The sequence below is a fragment of the Panulirus ornatus genome, chromosome 1 (assembly GCF_036320965.1).
Source record: "Panulirus ornatus isolate Po-2019 chromosome 1, ASM3632096v1, whole genome shotgun sequence".
Taxonomy (NCBI): domain Eukaryota; kingdom Metazoa; phylum Arthropoda; class Malacostraca; order Decapoda; family Palinuridae; genus Panulirus; species Panulirus ornatus.
Window position 1 is genome coordinate 50,877,837 of NC_092224.1, and position 21,786 is coordinate 50,899,622.

Genomic DNA, 21,786 nt, shown 5'->3' on the forward strand with positions numbered 1-21,786 from the left:
TTTCACCTGAATCAGCCACCAGCGCTATATCATCAGCGAACAACAACTGACACACTTCCCAAGCCCTCTCATCCACAACAGACTCCATAATTGCCCCTCTCTCCAAAAGTCTTGCATTCATCTCCCTAACAACCCCATCCTTAAACAAATTAAACAACCAAGGAGACATCACGCACCTCTGCTGCAAACTGACATTTACTGAGAACCAATCACTTTCCTCTCATCCTACTCATACACATGCCTTACATCCTCGATAAAAAAATTTCACTGCTTCTAGCAACTTGCCTTCCGCACCATATATTCTTAATACCTTCCACAGAGCATCTTTATTAAATTTATCATTTGCCTTTTCCAGATCCATAAATGCTACATACAAATTCATTTGCTTTTCTAAGTATTTCTCACATACATTCTTCAAAGAAAACACCTGATCCACACATCCTCTACCACTTCTGAAACCACACTGCTCTTCCCCAATCTGATACTCTGTACATGCCTTCACCCTCTCAATCAATACCCTCCCATATGATTTCCCAGAAATACTCAACAAACTTATACCTCTGTCATTTGAGCACTCACTTTTATCCCCTTTGCCTTTGTACAATGGCACTATGCATGCATTCTGCCAATCCTCAGGCACATCACCATGAGCCAGACATACATTGAATATCCTTACCAGGCAGTCAACAACACAGTGACCCCCTTTTTTAATAAATTCCACCGCAATACCATCCAAACCCGCCACCTTGCTGGCTTTCATCTTCCGCAAAGCTTTCACTACCTCTTCTCTATTTACCAAATCATTCTCCCTGGCTCCTCTCACTTCGCACACCACCTCAGCCAAAACACCCTATATCTGCCACTCTATCATCTAAGGCATTCAACAAACCTTCAAAATACTCACTCCATCTCCTCCTCACATCACCACTACTTGTTATTACCTCCCCTTTAGCCCCCTCACTGATGTTCCCATTTGTTCTCTTGTCTTACGCACTTTATTTACCTCCTTCCAAAACATCTTTTTATTCTCCCTAAAATTTAATGATACTCTCTCACCCCAACTCTCATTTGCCCTCTTTTTCACCTCTTGCACCTTTCTCTTCACCTCCTGCCTCTTTCTGTTATACATCTCCCACTCATTTGCACTATTTCCCTGCAAAAATCATCCAAATGCCTCTCTCTCCTCTTTCACTAATAATCTTACTTCTTCATCCCACCACTCGCTGCCCTTTCTAATCTGCCCACCTCCATACTTCTCATGTCACAAGCATCTTTAGCTCAAGCCATCACTGCATCCCTAAATACATCCCATTCCTCCCCACTCCCCTTACGTCCTTTGCTTTCACCTTTTTTTCCATACTGCACTCAGTCTCTCCTGGTACTTCCTCACAAAAGTCTCCTTCCCAAGCTCACATACTCTTACCACTCTCTTCACCCCAACATTCTTTCTTCTTTTCTGAAAACTTCTACAAATCTTCACCTTTGCCTCCACAATATAATGATCAGACATCCCTCCAGTTGCACCTCTCAGCATGTTAACATCCAAAAGTCTCTCTTTCACACGTCTATCAATTAACACGTAATCCAGTAACCCTCTCTGGCCATCTGTCCTAATTACATATGTAAACTTATGCATATCTCTCTTTTTTTATGCCAGGTATTCCCGAGCACCAGTCCTCTTTCAGCACGCAAATATACAAGCTCTTCACCATTTCCATTTACAACACTGAACACCCAATGTACACCAATTGTTCCCTCAACTGCCATATTACTCACCTTTGCATTCAAATCACCCATCACTATAACCTGGTCTCATGCATCAAAATTGCTAGCACACTCACTCAGCTGCTCCCAAAACACTTGCCTCTCATGATCTTTCTTCTCATGCCCAGGTGAATAGGCATCAATAATCACCCATCTCTCTCTCTCCATCCACTTTCAGTTTTACCCATATCAATCTAGAGTTTACCTTCTCACACTCTATCACATACTCCCACAACTTCTGTTTCAGGAGTACTGCTACTCCTTCCTTTGCTCTTGTCCTCTCACCAATCCCTGACTTTACTCCCAAAACATTCCCAGACCAATCTTCCCCTTTACCCTTGAGCTTCATTTCACACAGAGCCAAAAGATCCAGGTTCCTTTCCTCAAACATACTACCTATCTTTCCTTTTTCTCATCTTGGTTACATCCACAGACATTTAAACACCCCAATCTGAGCCTTCAAGGAGGATGAGCACTCCCGCTTGACTCCTTCTTCTGTTTCCCCTTTTAGAAAGTTAAACTATAGGGAGGGGAGGGTATGCCCACCTCCATACTTCTCATGCCACAAGCATCTTTAGCTCAAGTCATCACTGCATCCTTAAATAAATCCCATTCCTCCCCCACTCCCCTAACATCCTTTGCTTTCACCTTTTTTTCCATACTGCACTCAGTCTCTCCTGGTACTTCCTCACAAAAGTCTCCTTCCCAAGCTCACATACTCTCACCACTCTCTTCACCCCAACATTCTTTCTTCTTTTCTGAAAACCTTTACAAATCGTCACCTTCACCTCCACAATATAATGATCAGACATCCCTCCAGTTGCCCCTCTCAGCATGTTAACATCCAAAAGTCTCTCTTTCACACGTCTATCAATTAACACGTAATCCAGTAACCCTCTCTGGCCATCTGTTCTAATTACATATGTAAACTTATGTATATCTCTCTTTTTTTATGCCAGGTATTCCCGAGCACCAGTCCTCTTTCAGCACGCAAATATACAAGCTCTTCACCATTTCCATTTACAACACTGAACACCCAATGTACACCAATTGTTCCCTCAACTGCCATATTACTCACCCTTGCATTCAAATCACCCATCACTATAACCTGGTCTCATGCATCAAAATTGCTAACACACTCACTCAGCTGCTCCCAAAACACTTGCCTCTCATGATCTTTCTTCTCATGCCCTGTTGAATAGGTACCAATAATCACCCATCTCTCTCTCTCCATCCACTTTCAGTTTTACCCATATCAATCTAGAGTTTACTTTCTTACACTCTATCACATACTCCCACCACTCCTGTTTCAGGAGTACTGCTACTCCTTCCTTTGCTCTTGTCCTCTCACCAATCCCTGACTTTACTCCCAAAACATTCCCAGACCAATCTTCCCCTTTACCCTTGAGCTTCGTTTCACTCAGAGCCAAAAGATCCAGGTTCCTTTCCTCAAACATACTACCTATCTCTCCTTTTTCTCATCTTGGCTACATCCACACAGATTTAGACACCCTAATCTGAGCCTTCAAGGAGGATGAGCACTCCCGCTTGACTCCTTCTTCTGTTTCCCCTTTTAGAAAGTTAAACTATAGAGAGGGGAGAGTTTGTAGACACACACACACACACACACACACACACACACACACACACACACACACATACACACACACACACACACACACACACACACATACACGCAGTTAAAATTTAAGTGTTTGTATATCCCTTGAGATAGGTAAGAAAGAATACTTCCCATACATTCCTCATGTATCGTAGAAGGCGACATGAGAGGCAAGTGTTTTGGGAGCAGATGAGTGAGTGTTAGTAGTTCTGATGCATGAGACCAGGTTATAGTGATGGGTGATTGGAATGCAAAGGTCAGTAATGTGGCAGTTGAGGGAATAATTGGTGTACATGGGGTGTTCAGTGTTGTAAATGGAAATGGAGAAGAGCTTGTTATGTGTGCTGAAAAAGGACTGGTGATTGGGAATACTTGGTTTAATAAGAGAGATATATATAGGTATACGTATGTAAGTAGGAGAGATGGCCAGAGAGCGTATTTGGATTACTTGTTAATTGATATGCTTGCAAAAGAGAGGCTTTTGCATGTTAATGTGCTGAGAGGTGCAACTGGAGGGATCTCTGATCATTATCTTGTGGATGCAAAGGTGAAGATTTGTAAAGGTTTTCAGAAAAGAAAAGAGAATGTTGGGGTGAAGACAGTGATGAGAGTAAGTGAGCTTGGGAAGGAGACTTGTGTGAGGAAGTACCAGGAGAGACTGAGTGCAGAATGGAAAAAGGTGAGAGCAAAGGACATATGAGGAATGGGATGTATTTAGGGAAGCATTGATGGCTTGCGCAAAAGATGCTTGTGACATGAGAAGTGTGGGAGGTGGGCAGATTAGAAAGGGTAGTGAGTGGTGGGATGAAGAAGTAAAATTATTAGTGAAAGAGAAGAGAGAGGCATTTGGACGATTTTTGTAGGGAAATAGTGCAAAGCAAATGACTGAGAGATGTATAAAAGAAAGAGGCAGGAGGTGAAGAGAAATGTGCATGAGGTGAAAAAGAGGGCAAATGAGAGTTGGGGTGAGAGAGTATCATTAGATTTTAGGGAGAATATAATGATGTTTTGGAAGGAGGTAAATAAAGTGCATAAGACAAGAGAACATATGGGAACATAAGTGAAGGGGGCTAATGGGGAGGTGATAAGTAATGGTGATGAGAGGAGATGGAATGAGTATTTTGAAGGTTTGTTGAATGTCTTAGATGATAGAGTGGCAGATATAGGGTGTTTTGGTCAAGATGGTGTGCGAAGAGAGAGGGTTAGGGAGAATGATTTGGTGAACAGAGAAGAGGCAGTAAAAGCTTTGTGGAAGGTGAAAGCTGGCAAGGCAGCGGGTTTGGATGGTATTGCAGTTGACTTTATTAAAAAAGGGGGTGACTGTGTTTTGACTGGTTGGTAAGGATATTTAATGTATGTATGACTCATGGTGAGGCACCTGAGGATTGGCAGAATGCATGCACAGTGCCGTTCTACAAAGGCAAAGGGGATGAAGAGGTATAAGTTTGTTGAGTATTCCTAGGAAATTATATGGGAGGGTATTGATTGAGAGGGTGAAGGCATGTACAGAGCATCAGACTGGGGAAGAGCAGTGTGGTTCCAGAAGGCATGTACAGAGCATCAGACTGGGGAAGAGCAGTGTGGTTCCAGAAGTGGTAGAGGATGTGTGGATCAGGTGTTTACATTGAAGAATGTATGTAAGAAATACTTAGAAAAGCAAATGGATTTGTATGTAGCATTTATGGATCTGGAGAAGGCATATGATAGAGTTGATACAGATGCTCTGTGGAAGGTATTGATAATATGTGTGGGAGGCAAGTTGTTAGAAGCAGTGAAAATTTTTTATAGAGGATGTAAGGCTTGAGTACAAGTAGGAAGAGAGGAAAGTGATTGGTTCTCAGTGAATGTCGGTTTGCGGCAGGGGTGCGTGATGTCTCCGTTGTTTAATTTGTTTATGGATGGGGTTGTTATGGAGGTGAATGCAAGAGTTTTGGAGAGAGGGGCAAGTATGCAGTCTGTTGTGGATGAGTGAGCCTGAGAAGTGAGTCAGTTGTTGTTCGCTGATGATACAGCTCTGGTGGCTGGATTGGGTGAGAAACTGCAGAAGCTGGTGCCTTAGTTTGGTAAAATGTGTCAAAGAAGAAAGCTGAGAGTAAATGTGAATAAGAGCAAGGTTATTAGGTACAGTAGGGTTGAGGGACAAGTCAATTGGGAGGTAAGTTTGAATGGAGAAATACTGGAGGAAGTGAAGTGTTTTAGATATCTGGGAGTGGATTTGGCAGCAGATGGAACCATGGAAGTGGAAGTGAGTCACAGGGTGGGGGAGGGGGCGAAAGTTCTGGGAGCATTGAAAATGTGTGGAAGGCGAGAACATTATTTCGGAAAGCAAAAATGGTTATGTTTGAAGGAATAGTGGTTCCAGTGATGTTATATGGTTGGGAGGTGTCGGCTATAGATAGAGTTGTGCAGAGGAAGGTGGATGTGTTGGAAATAAGATGTTTGAGGACAATATGTTGTGTGAGGTGGTTTGATTGAGTAGGTAATGAAAGGGTAAGAGTGATGTGTGGTAATAGAAAGAATGTTTTTGAGAGAGCAGAAGAGGGTGTTTTGAAATGGTTTGGTCACATGGAGAGAATGAGTGAGGAAAGATTGACATAGAGGATATATGTGTCAGAGGTGGAGGGAAGGAGGAGAAGTGGGAGACCGAATTGGAGGTGACAGGATGGAGTGAAAAAGACTGAGAGATCGGGGCCTGAACATGCAGGAGGGTGAAAGGTGTGGAAGGAATAGAGTGAATTGGAACGATGTGGTATACTGGGGTCGACGTGCTGTCAGTGGATTGAACCAGGGCATGTGAAGTGTCTGGAGTACTAGAGACTGAGTGTGAGCGAATGTGGCCTATGTTGTCTTTTCCTAGTGCTATCTCTCGCGCATGCAGGGGAAGGGGGTTGTCATTTCATGTTTGGTGGGGTGACAACGGGAATGAATAAAGGCAGCAGGCATGAATTATGTACATGTGTATATATGTATATGTATGTATCCGTTGAAATGTATAGGTATGTATATGTGCATGTGTGGATGTGTATGTATATACATGTGTGGATGTGTATGTATATACATGTGTACGTGGGTGGGTTGGGCCATTTTTTCGTCTGTTTCCTTGTGCTACCTTGTTAACATGGGAGACAGCAACAAGTTATAATAAAATGAATATAAATAAGTATATGTGCGTGCGTGAGTGAGTATTTATGTGTATTATGTGTATGTTGGTAGGTTGGGCCATTCCTCATCTGTTTCCTTGCACTACCTCGCTAAAGCTAAAGACGGTGGTTAAGTATAATAAATAAATAAATATAATCAACATATATATACACATATAGACTTATAAGTGCACATGTACATATTCATACTTGCTTTCCTTCATTCATTCCTGGCACTACCCTGCCCCATGAGAAAACAGCATCGCTACCCCCTGCTTCAGCAAGGTAGCACCAAGAAAACAGACAAAATTGGCCACATTCATTCACACTCAGTCTTTAGCTGTCATGTGTTATGCACCAGAACCACACCTCTGTATCCACATCCAGGCCCCATAGACATTTCCATGGTTTACCATAGATGTTTATGAAATTTATATATAAAACACCAAAGGAGGAGAAAGCACAATTAGATAAGGTCCAGAGGAAGGTAGGAAAGATTGTACCAGAATTATCAAAGTGTGGCAGAGGCTAAAGGCTTTAGATCTGCTCAGATTGTTTGAGAGAAGAATATCGGGTGACCTGATTACATTTAGAATTTTGAAACAGATAAATGACATAAACAGTGAACAGTTTTTGAAGACGTATAGGGATGGAGCAACCAAAGGGCAGAACATAAAATGAAGCAAGAAATATTTTGCAAGAGATGTAAGAAAGTACTTTTATGGTTTGAGAATGGTGGATAAATGGAACAGATTGATTGATGAGAAGGTTAATATTGACTGCATATGTAGATTTGATAAGTATGATAGTAGAGAATATTCAAAAGATGGGGCCTCTGATGCGAAAATTTGCTCCCTGATCCTGTTCTAGGACAATTACTCTGCTTAATGTATGATAATGACTTGCCTGAAGGTATGGACTGCTATCTGAACATTTACAGATTATGCGAAAGGTATTAGGAAAACTGAAAAGTATGGCAAATTGCATCACCTTACATGGGTACCTTGACATACTCCAATGTTGGTCTGATATGTGGCTGATGAACTTCATCCCAAATGATGTTAAGTAATGAAGATGGGTCACGGTAAAAGAAGGCTTCACTATGAATATCATTTAGCAGGAAACAAGCTGCAGGAATCTGTGTGAGGGACATGTTGGTTGACATTTTCCCCATCCTGCCACCAGAGCCCACTTTGGGAGAACAGTTAAGATCATCTCTCTTCTAGCAAATATCAGAATAACATTCAAGTTTATGGGGAAGGAATTATTCAGCAAGATGTTCACATCATACATTAAGCCAGAATTAGAGTATGCTTCTCTAGTGTGGTCACCACATCTAAAGAATTGCTAAGAACGAACAGAAAGGGTCCCGAGGAGAGCATCAAAGATGATACAGTACTAGATTTAAGAGAGCTGAATTACAGAGAAAGGTTGGAAGCTGTAAATTTGTTTGCCTTGTAACAGATGAGTGAGTGGAGATAGGACAACCAGAGGAAACAACATGAAATTAAGCAAGAAACTTGTTCAAAAAGATAAGGATGCAGTTTTATGGTATAATAATGGTGGACGACAAGAATAAATTAACTAAAGACTTGGTTAATTTCAGACAGCGTACAGCGATTTAGAGGTTGCACGATGAAGAATGTTCTGGGATGAAGCCATACCAGTGTAAAACTTCCTCCCAAACAGTACAAATAGATAATTACACACAGCAGCAACTGACCCAGAGGAACTCTCCAACATACAAATTTTCATGAAGCCTCTTGTATATAAGTAAAGGAAGTGAGTGGAATGTGAATAGGCCTCTGGGTGATACACCTTTTGAATATTAAGTTTGATTGTGCTAATATGAAGGCATTTAATGGGAGTTTGGAGTGGAAGATCTCAGGGTTTAAATCAAACGCCCAGGATTGTTGCCAACTTCAGTTAAACAAATTCTTTGAATTATTGTTCATGTTAAGATCCAAACAAAAAAAGAAGTGAATGGTCAATGTAGGGAGAGTGAGCAAGTATATCGAAGAGAAACTCTAGAAAAGTGCAGTTGTGGTTGAATGATATATTTTTTTGTTTCCAGGCTTAATGCATACAGTAGAGTTAGTTTTTCCTTTTTTGGTGTAGGTAATTAATTGTGCATAAAGGAAAGTATATGTGTAAAGATATACTGATAAAATGGGCTTTAGGTCAGTTATAGCATATGCTGAATGTAATTCATACTTTCATGAAATTTGAGTTCATAAGTTATTGATTTCTAAGTTACCAAGGTACTTTCAGGTACATCATTAACTTACAAGGGATATCTGTAATAACTCATACAGTCCCCTTAATTTTTATACTTATAATTATTAATTTCATGAAGAATTACAATACAGAATTCTGATTAAATCTGTAATACTCTGAATCTCATTCAATTTCCACATGATAATGGTTGATTGATACATCTGCTTGTACTGTATCTTAATATATCATTACATTTTATGTGGCTTTTTTAGAGAAATATGTATCACATGATACATTGGTTAAATTGATGAGAACTACTATTGACGTTTGTGTAAATGAATTATACATTTCCCTTTTCCATAGCCAGAGGTTGAACCATTATGTGACATTCATTTTCTCATTTCATTTCAAGCTAGAAGTTTCAGTTTTCTAAATTATTTCTTACTTTTTTCATATGTATACATATGTATATGTGTGTGTGTGTGTGTGTATATGTGCGTGTGTATGTGTATGTATATATATATGTATATATATATATATATTATCCCTGGGGATAGGGGTGAAAGAATACTTCCCACGCATTCCTCGCGTGTCGTAGAAGGCGACTAGAGGGGGCGGGAGTGGGGGGCCAGAAATCCTCCCCTCCTTGTATTTTTTAACTTTCTAAAATGGGAAACAGAAGAAGGAGTCACGCGGGGAGTGCTCATCCTCCTCGAAGGCTCAGAGTGGGGTGTCTAAATGTGTGTGGATGTAACCAAGATGTGAAAAAAGGAGAGATAGGTAGTATGTTTGAGGAAAGGAACCTGGATGTTTTGGCTCTGAGTGAAACGAAGCTCAAGGGTAAAGGGGAAGAGTGGTTTGGGAATGTCTGGGGAGTAAAGTCAGGGGTTAGTGAGAGGACAAGAGCAAGGGAAGGAGTAGCAGTACTCCTGAAACAGGAGTTGTGGGAGTGTGTGATAGAATGTAAGAAAGTAAATTCTCGATTAATATGGGTAAAACTGAAAGTTGATGGAGAGAGATGGGTGATTATTGGTGCATATGCACCTGGGCATGAGAAGAAAGATCATGAGAGGCAAGTGTTTTGGGAGCAGCTGAATGAGTGTGTTAGTGGTTTTGATGCACGAGACCGGGTTATAGTGATGGGTGATTTGAATGCAAAGGTGAGTAATGTGGCAGTTGAGGGAATAATTGGTATACATGGGGTGTTCAGTGTTGTAAATGGAAATGGTGAAGAGCTTGTAGATTTATGTGCTGAAAAAGGACTGGTGATTGGGAATACCTGGTTTAAAAAGCGAGATATACATAAGTATACGTATGTAAGTAGGAGAGATGGCCAGAGAGCGTTATTGGATTACGTGTTAATTGACAGGCGCGTGAAAGAGAGACTTTTGGATGTTAATGTGCTGAGAGGTGCAACTGGAGGGATGTCTGATCATTATCTTGTGGAGGCTAAGGTGAAGATTTGTATGGGTTTTCAGAAAAGAAGAGTGAATGTTGGGGTGAAGAGGGTGGTGAGAGTAAGTGAGCTTGGGAAGGAGACTTGTGTGAGGAAGTACCAGGAGAGACTGAGTACAGAATGGAAAAAGGTGAGAACAATGGAAGTAAGGGGAGTGGGGGAGGAATGGGATGTATCTAGGGAATCAGTGATGGATTGCACAAAAGATGCTTGTGGCATGAGAAGAGTGGGAGGTGGGTTGATTAGAAAGGGTATTGAGTGGTGGGATGAAGAAGTAAGATTATTAGTGAAAGAGAAGAGAGAGGCATTTGGACGATTTTTGCAGGGAAAAAATGCAATTGAGTGGGAGATGTATAAAAGAAAGAGACAGGAGGGCAAGAGAAAGGTGCAAGAGGTGAAAAAGAGGGCAAATGAAAGTTGGGGTGAGAGAGTATCATTAAATTTTAGGGAGAATAAAAAGATGTTCTGGAAGGAGGTAAATAAAGTGCGTAAGACAAGGGAGCAAATGGGAACTTCAGTGAAGGGCGCAAATGGGGAGGTGATAACAAGTAGTGGTGATGTGAGAAGGAGATGGAGTGAGTATTTTGAAGGTTTGTTGAATGTGTTTGATGATAGAGTGGCAGATATAGGGTGTTTTGGTCGAGGTGGTGTGCAAAGTGAGAGGGTTAGGGAAAATGATTTGGTAAACAGAGAAGAGGTAGTAAAAGCTTTGCGGAAGATGAAAGCCGGCAAGGCAGCAGGTTTGGATGGTATTGCAGTGGAATTTATTAAAAAAGGGGGTGACTGTATTATTGACTGGTTGGTAAGGTTATTTAATGTATGTATGACTCATGGTGAGGTGCCTGAGGATTGGCAGACTGCGTGCATAGTGCCATTGTACAAAGGCAAAGGGGATAAGAGTGAGTGCTCAAATTACAGAGGTATAAGTTTTTTGAGTATTCCTGGTAAATTATATGGGAGGGTATTGATTGAGAGGGTGAAGGCATGTACAGAGCATCAGATTGGGGAAGAGCAGTGTGGTTTCAGAAGTGGTAGAGGATGTGTGGATCACGTGTTTGCTTTGAAGAATGTATGTGAGAAATACTTAAGAAAAGCAAATGGACTTGTATGTAGCATTTATGGATCTGGAGAAGGCATATGATAAAGTTGATAGAGATGCTCTGTGGAAGGTATTAAGAATATATGGTGTGGGAGGCAAGTTGTTAGAAGCAGTGAAAAGTTTTTATCGAGGAGGCATGTGTACGTGTAGGAAGAGAGGAAAGTGATTGGTTCTCAGTGAATGTAGGTTTGCGGCAGGGGTGTGTGATGTCTCCATGGTTGTTTAATTTGTTTATGGATGGGGTTGTTAGGGAGGTGAATGAGGTGCAAGAGTTTTGGAAAGAGGGGCAAGTATGAAGTCTGTTGGGGATGAGAGAGCTTGGGAAGTGAGTCAGTTGTTGTTCGCTGATGATACAGTGCTGGTGGCTGATTCATGTGAGAAACTGCAGAAGCTGGTGACTGAGTTTGGTAAAGTGTGTGAAAGAAGAAAGTTAAGAGTAAATGTGAATAAGAGCAAGGTAATTAGGTGCAGTAGGGTTGAGGGTCAAGTCAATTGGGAGGTAAGTTTGAATGGAGAAAAACTGGAGGAAGTAAAGTGTTTTAGATATCTGGGAGTGGATCTGGCAGCGGATGGAACCATGGAAGCGGAAGTGGATCATAGGGTGGGGGAGGGGGCGAAAATTCTGGGAGCCTTGAAGAATGTGTGGAAGTCGAGAACATTATCTCGGAAAGCAAAAATGGGTATGTTTGAAGGAATAGTGGTTCCAACAATGTTGTATGGTTGCGAGGCGTGGGCTATGGATAGAGTTGTGCGCAGGAGGATGGATGTGCTGGAAATGAGATGTTTGAGGACAATGTGTGGTGTGAGGTGGTTTGATCGAGTAAGTAACGTAAGGGTAAGAGAGATGTGTGGAAATAAAAAGAGCGTGGTTGAGAGAAGAGAAGAGGGTGTTTTGAAATGGTTTGGGCACATGGAGAGAATGAGTGAGGAAAGATTGACCAAGAGGATATATGTGTCGGAGGTGGAGGGAACGAGGAGAAGTGGGAGACCAAATTGGAGGTGGAAAGATGGAGTGAAAAAGATTTTGTGTGATCGGGGCCTGAACATGCAGGAGGGTGAAAGGAGGGCAAGGAATAGAGTGAATTGGATCGATGTGGTATACCGGGGTTGACGTGCTGTCAGTGGATTGAATCAGGGCATGTGAAGCGTCTGGGGTAAACCATGGAAAGCTGTGTAGGTATGTATATTTGCGTGTGTGGATGTATGTATATACATGTGTATGGGGGTGGGTTGGGCCATTTCTTTCGTCTGTTTCCTTGCGCTACCTCGCAAACGCGGGAGACAGCGACAAAGCCAAAAAAAAAAAAAAAAATTATCACATCTTTCTTTTAGTAGTTTTGATGCACGAGACCTGGGTTATAGTGATGGGTGGTTTGAATGCAAAGGTGAGTAATGTGGCAGTTGAGGGAATAATTGGTGTACATGGGGTATTCAGTGTTGTAAATGGAAGCGGTGAAAAGCTTGTAGATTTGTGTGCTGAAAAAGAACTGGTGATTGGGAATACCTGGTTAAAAACAGAGATATACAAAGTATACATATGTGAGTAGGAGAGATGACCAGAGAGCGTTATTGGATTACGTGTTAATTGACAGGCGCGCGAAAGAGAGACTTTTGGATGTTAATGTGCTGAGAGGTGCAAATGGAGGGATGTCTGATCATTATCTTGTGGAGGCAAAAATGAAGATTTGTAGAGGTTTTCAGAAAAGAAGAGAGGAAATTGGGGTGAGGACAGTGGTGAGAGTAAGTGAGCTTGGGAAGGAGACTTGTATGAGGAAGTACCAGGAGAGACTGAGTACAGAATGGAAAAAGGTGAGAACAAAGAATGTAAGGGGAGTGGGGGAGGAATGGGATGTATTTAGGGGAAGCAGTGATGGCTTACGCAAAAGATGCTTGAGACATGAGAAGTGTGGGAGGTGGACAGATTTGAAAGGGTAGTGAGTGGTGGGATGAAGAAGTGAGATAATTAGTGAAAGAGAAGAGAGGCATTTGAACAGTTTTTGCAGGGAAAAAATGCAAATGACTGGGAGATGTATAAAAGAAAGAGCAGGAGGTGAAGAGAAAGGTGCATAAGGTGAAAAAGAGGGCAAATGAGAGTCGGGGTAAGTGAGTATCATTAAATTTTAGGGAGAATAAAAAGATGGTTTGGAAGGAGGTAAATAAAGTGCATAAGACAAGGGAACAAATGGGAACATGAGTGAAGGGGGCTAATGGGGAGGTGATAACAAGTAGCAGTGATGTGAGAAGGAGATGGAGTGAGTATTCTGAAGGTTTGTTGAATGTGTTTGATGATAGAGTGGCAGATATTGGGTGTTTTGGTCGAGGTGGTGTGCTAAGTGAGAGGGTTAGAGAGAATGATTTGGGAAATAGGGAAGAGGTTGTAAAAGTTTTGCGGAAGATGAAAGCCAGCAAGGCAGCAGGTTTGGATGGTATTGCAGTTGAATTTATCAAAAAAGGGGGTGACTGTGTTGTTGACTGGTTGGTAAGGTTATTTAATGTATGTATGACTCACGGTGAGGTGCCTGAGGATTGGCGGAATGCTTACATAGTGCCATTGTACAAAGGCAAAGGGGATAATGGTGAGTGTTCAAATTACAGAAGTATAAGTTTGTTGAGTATTCTTTGGAAATTATATGGGAGGGTATTGATTGAGAGGGTGAAGGCATGTACAAAGCATCAGATTGGAGAAGAGCAGTGTGGTTTCAGAAGTGGTAGAGGATGTGTGGATCAGGTGTTTGCTTTGAAGAATGTATGTGAGAAATACTTAGAAAAGCAAATGGATTTGTATGTAGCATTTATGGATCTGGAGAAGGCATATGATAGAGTTGGTAGAGATGCTCTGTTGAAGGTATTAAGAATATATGGTGTGGGAGGTATGTTGTTAGAAGCAGTGAAATGTTTTTATCGAGAATGTAAGGCATGTGTACCAGTAGGAAGAGAGGAAAGTGATTGGTTCTCAATGAATGTCGGTTTGTGGCAGGGATGCGTGATGTCTCCATGGTTGTTTAATTTGTTTATGGATGGGGTTGTTAGGGAGGTGAATGCAAGAGTTTTGGAGAGAGGGGCAAGTATGCAGACTGTTGTGGATGAGACAGCCTGGGAAGTGAGTCAGTTGTTGTTTGCTCATGATACAGCACTGATGGCTGATTCGGGTGAGAAACTGCAGAAGCTGGTGACTGAGTTTGATAAAGTGTGTGAAAGAAGAAAGCTGAGAGTAAATGTGAATAAGAACAAGGTTATTGGGGTCGAGGGACAAGTCAATTGGGAGGTAAGTTTGAATGGAGAAAAACTAGAGGAAGTGAAGTATATTAGATATCTGGGAGTGGATTTGGCAGCGGATGGAACCATGGAAGTGGAATTGAGTCATAGGGTGGGGTAGGGGGTGAAAGTTCTGGGAGTGTTGAAAAATGTGTGGAATGCGAGAACGTTATCTTGGAAAGCAAAAATGGGTATGTTTGAAGGAATAGTGGTTCCGACTATGTTATATGGTTGCGAGGTGTGGGCTGTAGATAGAGTTGTGCAGAGGAGGGTGGATGTGCTTGAAATGAGAGGACAATATGTGGTGTGAGGTGGTTTGATCGAGTAAGTAATGAAAGGGTAAGAGAGATGTGTGGTAATAAAACGAGTGTGGTTGAGAGAGCAGAAGAGGGTGTTTTGAAATGGTTTGGTCACATGGAGAGAATGAGTGAGGAAAGATTGACAAATAGGATATATGTGTCAGAGGTGGAGGGAACGAGAAGTGGGAGACCAAATTGGAGGTGGAAAGATTGAGTGAAAAAGATTTTGAGTGATCGCGGCCTGAACATGCAGAAGGGTGAAAGGCGTGGAAGGAATAGAGTGAATTGGACTGGTGTGGTATACCGGGGTTGACGTGCTGTCAATGGAATGAACCAGGGCATGTGAAGTGTCTGGGGTAAACCATGGAAAGTTTTGCGGGGCCTGGATATCGAAAGGGAGCTGTGGTTTCGTTGCATTATACATGACAGCTAGAGACTGAGTGAGAACGAATGTGGCCTTTGTTGTCTTTTTCTTGTGCTACCTCACGCACATGCGGGTGCAGGGGGTTGTCATTTCATGTGTGGCGGGGTGGCAACAGGAATGAATAAGGGCAGACTATGAATTATGTACACGAGTATATATGTATATGTCTGTGTGTGTATATATGTGTATACATTGAGATGTATAGGTATGTATATAAGCGTGTGTGGATGTGTATGTATATACATGTGTGTGTGGGTGGGTTGGGCCATTCTATCGTCTGTTTCCTTGCGCTACCTCGCTAATGCGGGAGACAGCGACAAAGTATAATAAATACATAGATATATCTTTCTTTTGCTTTAATGATAATTTTATCATATTCACTTTCATTTACATATGTACAGTTGAAAGTTGTATGAACCCCTAATGGAAAAGTTGAATCTCTTGTGGTAGGTTGCTTCAGAACTGTGATAATGGAATGTATAGACTTTTTTCTTTCTTTTTTTGAAACTGGCGAAAAGGAAAGAAATCGTTTAGAAATTGTTTACATGAAAAGAGGTGCAAGGATTTTAGATGTGAAAAGGAAGGAAATTTGATTATGTTTGCAAATGAGATGCAAGTGTATTGTGTTGATGTATTCAGCAGTACAGTCTGGTGAATAATGAGGGCTTTCCATGGACTACTGTGCTTTCACTGCAGGAAATGGCATATTGGATAAAAATTAACTATGGATATTTATCTGGGCCCATGATGTTTAACATAGATGGCCAGGCTCAGCTAAGCTATTATAGAACTTAGCTTGGCTTAAAGAAGCTAGAACAACGTTTTAAATTGTATTGATTCTAAGGTGCATACTTTGTCTTCTGATAGGTATGAAGAGTTGGTCTAAGATAGTATCACAAATTATCACTTGCTGTTGGTATGTAATAGAGCATTTACACTGGAATGATAATTGAACTAAAATCTAATTTGTTCTGTCTTCACAGATCTACTTTTAGAGGCTCTTCATGAACAACTGTCTGTACTTAATGAGATTCAGAGCCTGATGAAAGGCCAATCTCTTCAGTTGAATTCAACCAACGGTCTCCTTGGGGAAGTGCAGGACGTAGTTTTTGATATTCAGCAGTATGTAGTAATCCTTTTAGTACAGAATTTGATAATTCAGTCATGATTATGTCATTTTAACATACAAAAAGATGGTTAGTTATCCTTCCTCTCCTTTCCTCTGGGTACTTCAGCATATTTTTTTCAACCAGTTATCGTTCCCCATACCTCAAACCTTATTATACATGTTTTGAGGGATTTTCTAAAGTAACTTTCAGCTTCAGGTAAGAGAACAAAACTAGTGGTGAATATTCAATCTTGGGATGAGCTTGTACCATAAGTGCCTGATTGAACATTCTCTTGTCCAGTTACTTCAAACATCCACCCTCCTAAACACAACCCTATCTATAGCCCATGCCTTGCAACCATATAACATTGTTGGAACCACTATGCCTTCAAACATACCCATTTTTGCTTTCTGAGATAATGTTCTCACCTTCCACACATTTTTCAACACTCCCAGAACTTTCGCCCCCTCCCCCACCCTATGACTCACTTCCTTTTCCTTGGTTCCATCCGCTGCCAAATCCACTCCCAGATATCTAAAACACTTCACTTCCTCTAGTTTTTCTCCACTCAAACTTAACTCCCAATTGACTTGTCCCTCAACCCTACTGTACCTAATAACCTTGCTCTTATTTACATTTACTATCAAATTTCTTCTTTCACACACTTTACCAAACTCAGTCACCAGCTTCTGCAATTTCTCACATAGATCAGCCACCAGCGCTGTATCATCAGCGAACAACAACTGACTCACTTCCCAAGCCCTCTCATCCACAACAGACTACATACTTGCACCTCTCTCCAAAACTCTTGCATTCACCTCCCTAACAACCCCATCCATAAACAAATTAAACAACCATGGAGACATTACACACCCCTGCCGCAGACCGACATTCACTGAGAAGCAATGACTTTCCTCTCTTCCTACTCATACATGTGCCTTACATCCTTGATAGAAATTTTCACTGCTTCTTGCAACTCACCTCCCACACCATATACTCTTAATACCTTCCACAGAGCATCTCTATCAATTCTGTCATATGCCTTCTCCAGATCCATAAATGCTACATACAAATCATTTGTTTTTCAAAGTATTTCTCACATACATTCTTCAAAGCAAACACCTGATCCACACATCCTCTACCACTTCTGAAACCACACTGCTCTTCCCCAGTCTGATGTTCTCTACATGCCTTCGTCCTCTCAATCAATAATATTTATTATTTTATTATACTTTGTCGCTGTCTCCCGCGTTTGCGAGGTAGCGCAAGGAAACAGACGAAAGAAGTGGCCCAACCCCCCCCCCCATACACATGTATATACATACGTCCACACACGCAAATATACATACCTACACAGCTTTCCATGGTTTACCCCAGACGCTTCACATGCCTTGATTCAATCCACTGACAGCACGTCAACCCCGGTATACCACATCGCTCCAATTCACTCTATTCCTTGCCCTCCTTTCACCCTCCTGCATGTTCAGGCCCCGATCACACAAAATCTTTTTCACTCCATCTTTCCACCTCCAATTTGGTCTCCCTCTTCTCCTCGTTCCCTCCACCTCCGACACATATATCCTCTTGGTCAATCTTTCCTCACTCATTCTCTCCATGTGCCCAAACCACGTCAAAACACCCTCTTCTGCTCTCTCAACCACGCTCTTTTTATTTCCACACATCTCTCTTACCCTTACGTTACTCACTCGATCAAACCACCTCACACCACACATTGTCCTCAAACATCTCATTTCCAGCACATCCATCCTCCTGCGCACAACTCTATCCATAGCCCACGCCTCGCAACCATACAACATTGTTGGAACCACTATTCCTTCAAACATACCCATTTTTGCTTTCCGAGATAATGTTCTCGACTTCCACACATTCTTCAAGGCCCCCAGAATTTTCGCCCCCTCCCCCACCCTATGATCCACTTCCGCTTCCATGGTTCCATCCGCTGCCAGATCCACTCCCAGATATCTAAAACACTTCACTTCCTCCAGTTTTTCTCCATTCAAACTCACCTCCCAATTGACTTGACCCTCAACCCTACTGTACCTAATAACCTTGCTCTTATTCACATTTACTCTTAACTTTCTTCTTCCACACACTTTACCAAACTCAGTCACCAGCTTCTGCAGTTTCTCACATGAATCAGCCACCAGCGCTGTATCATCAGCGAACAACAACTGACTCACTTCCCAAGCTCTCTCATCCCCAACAGACTTCATACTTCAGACTTTCCAAAACTCTTGCATTTACCTCCCTAACAACCCCATCCATAAACAAATTAAACAACCATGGAGACATCACACACCCCTGCCGCAAACCTACATTCACTGAGAACCAATCACTTTCCTCTCTTCCTACACGTACACATGCCTTACATCCTCGATAAAAACTTTTCACTGCTTCTAACAACTTTCCTCCCACACCATATATTCTTAATACCTTCCACAGAGCATCTCTATCAACTCTATCATATGCCTTCTCCAGATCCATAAATGCTACATACAAATCCATTTGCTTTTCAAAGTATTTCTCACATACATTCTTCAAAGCAAACACCTGATCCACACATCCTCTACCACTTCTGAAACCACACTGCTCTTCCCCAATCTGATGCTCTGTACATGCCTTCACCCTCTCAATCAATACCCTCCCATATAATTTACCAGGAATACTCAACAAACTTATACCTCTGTAATTTGAGCACTCACTCTTATCCCCTTTGCCTTTGTACAATGGCACTATGCACGCATTCCACCAATCCTCAGGCACCTCACCATGAGTCATACATACATTAAATAACCTTACCAACCAGTCAACAATACAGTCACCCCCTTTTTTAATAAATTCCACTGCAATACCATCCAAACCTGCTGCCTTGCCGGCTTTCACCTTCCACAAAGCTTTCACTACCTCTTCTCTGTTTACCAAATCATTTTCCCTAACCCTCTCACTTTGCACACCACCTCGACCAAAACACCCTATATCTGCCACTCTATCATCAAACACATTCAAAAAACCTTCAAAATACTCACTCCATCTCCTTCTCACATCACCACTACTTGTTATCACCTCCCCATTTGTGCCCTTCACTGAAGTTCCCATTTGCTCCCTTGTCTTACGCATTTTATTTACCTCCTTCCAGAACATCTTTTTATTCTCCCTAAAATTTAATGATACTCTCTCACCCCAACTCTCATTTGCCCTTTTTTTTCACCTCTTGCACCTTTCTCTTGACCTCCTGTCTCTTTCTTTTATACATCTCCCACTCAATTGCATTTTTTCCCTGCAAAAATTGTCCAAATGCCTCTCTCTTCTCTTTCACTAATACTCTTACTTCTTCATCCCACCACTCACTACCCTTTCTAATCAACCCACCTCCCACTCTTCTCATGCCACAAGCATCTTTTGCGCAATCCATCACTGATTCCCTAAATACATCCCATTCCTCCCCCACTCCCCTTACTTCCATTGTTCTCACCTTTTTCCATTCTGTACTCAGTCTCTCCTGGTACTTCCTCACACAGGTCTCCTTCCCAAGCTCACTTACTCTCACCACCCTCTTCACCCCAACATTCACTCTTCTTTTCTGAAAACCCATACAAATCTTCACCTTAGCCTCCACAAGATAATGATCAGACATCCCTCCAGTTGCACCTCTCAGCACATTAACATCCAAAAGTCTCTCTTTCGCACGCCTGTCAATTAACACGTAATCCAATAACGCTCTCTGGCCATCTCTCCTACTTACATAAGTATACTTATGTATATCTCGCTTTTTAAACCAGGTATTCCCAATCATCAGTCCTTTTTCAGCACATAAATCTACAAGCTCTTCACCATTTCCATTTACAACACTGAACACCCCATGTATACCAATTATTCCCTCAACTGCCACATTACTCACCTTTGCATTCAAATCACCCATCACTATAACCCGGTCTCGTGCATCAAAACCACTAACACACTCATTCAGCTGCTCCCAAAACACTTGCCTCTCATGATCTTTCTTCTCATGCCCGGGTGCATATGCACCAATAATCACCCACCTCTCTCCATCAACTTTCAGTTTTACCCATATTAATCGAGAATTTACTTTCTTACATTCTATCACATACTCCCACAACTCCTGTTTCAGGAGTATTGCTACTCCTTCCCTTGCTCTTGTCCTCTCACTAACCCCTGACTTTACTCCCCAGACATTCCCAAACCACTCTTCCCCTTTACCCTTGAGCTTCGTTTCACTCAGAGCCAAAACATCCAGGTTCCTTTCCTCAAACATACTACCTATCTCAATCAATAAACTTTCATAAAATTTCCCAGGAATACTCAACAAACTTATACCTGTGTAATTTGAACACTCATCTTTGTCACCTTTGCCTTTGTACAAAGGCACTATGCATGCATTCCACCAATCCTTAGGCACTTCACCATGAGCCATACATACATTGAATATCCTCACCAACCAATCATCAACACAGTCACCCCCTTTTTTAATAAATTCCACTGCAATACCATCCAAACTTGCTGCCTTGCCAGCTTTCATCTTCCACAAAGCTTTCAGTACCTCTTCTTTGTTTACCAAATCATTCTCCCTGACCCTCTGACTTCACACATCTTCTCGACCAAAACACCCTATATCTGCCACTCTATCATCAAACACATTCAACAAACCTTCAAAATACTCACTCCATATCCTCCTCACATCACCACTACTTGTTATTACCTCCCCATTGGCCCATTTCACCGATGTTCCCATTTGTTCTCTTGTCTTACGCACTTTATTTACATCCTTCCAAAACATCTCTTTATTCTCCCTAAAATTTAATGATACTCTCTCACCCAAACTCTCATTTGCCCTCTTTTTCACCTCTTGCACATCTCTCTTCACCTCCTGCCTCTTTCTTTTATACATCTCCCACTCATTTGCACTATTTCCCTGCAAATATCATCCAAATGCCTCTCTCTTCTCTTTCACTAATAATCTTACTTCTTCATCCCACCACTCACTACCCTTTCTAATCTGCCCACCTCCCACGCTTCTCATGCCACAAGCATCTTTTGCGCAAGCCATCACTGCTTCCCTAAATACATCCCATTCCTCCCCCACTCCCCTTACATCCTCTGCTCTCACCTTTTTCCATTCTGCACTCAGTCTCTCCTAGTATTTCCTCACAGAAGTCTTCTTCCCAAGCTCTGTTACTCTCACCACTGTCTTCACCCCAACATTCTCTCTTCTTTTCTGAAAATTTTTCCCTCAACTGACACGTTACTCACCTCTGCATTCAAATCACCCATCACTATAACCTGGTGTCATGCATCAAAACTGCTAACACACTCATTCAGCTGCTCCCAAAACACTTGACTCTCATGATCTTTCTTCTCATGCC

The 21,786-nt window shown here is 41.8% G+C and overlaps 1 protein-coding gene across 1 annotated transcript in view; it reads left to right on the plus strand.

Annotated features, from left to right (window-relative positions):
* LOC139748899 (uncharacterized) overlaps positions 1 to 21,786 on the plus strand; it is a 191,019-nt gene that overhangs the window by 148,489 nt on the left and 20,744 nt on the right. Inside the window, exon 8 of the mRNA XM_071662266.1 lies at positions 16,259 to 16,397. Coding sequence (XP_071518367.1) covers positions 16,259 to 16,397 — 139 coding nt within the window. The remainder of the gene's footprint in view (positions 1 to 16,258; positions 16,398 to 21,786) is intronic.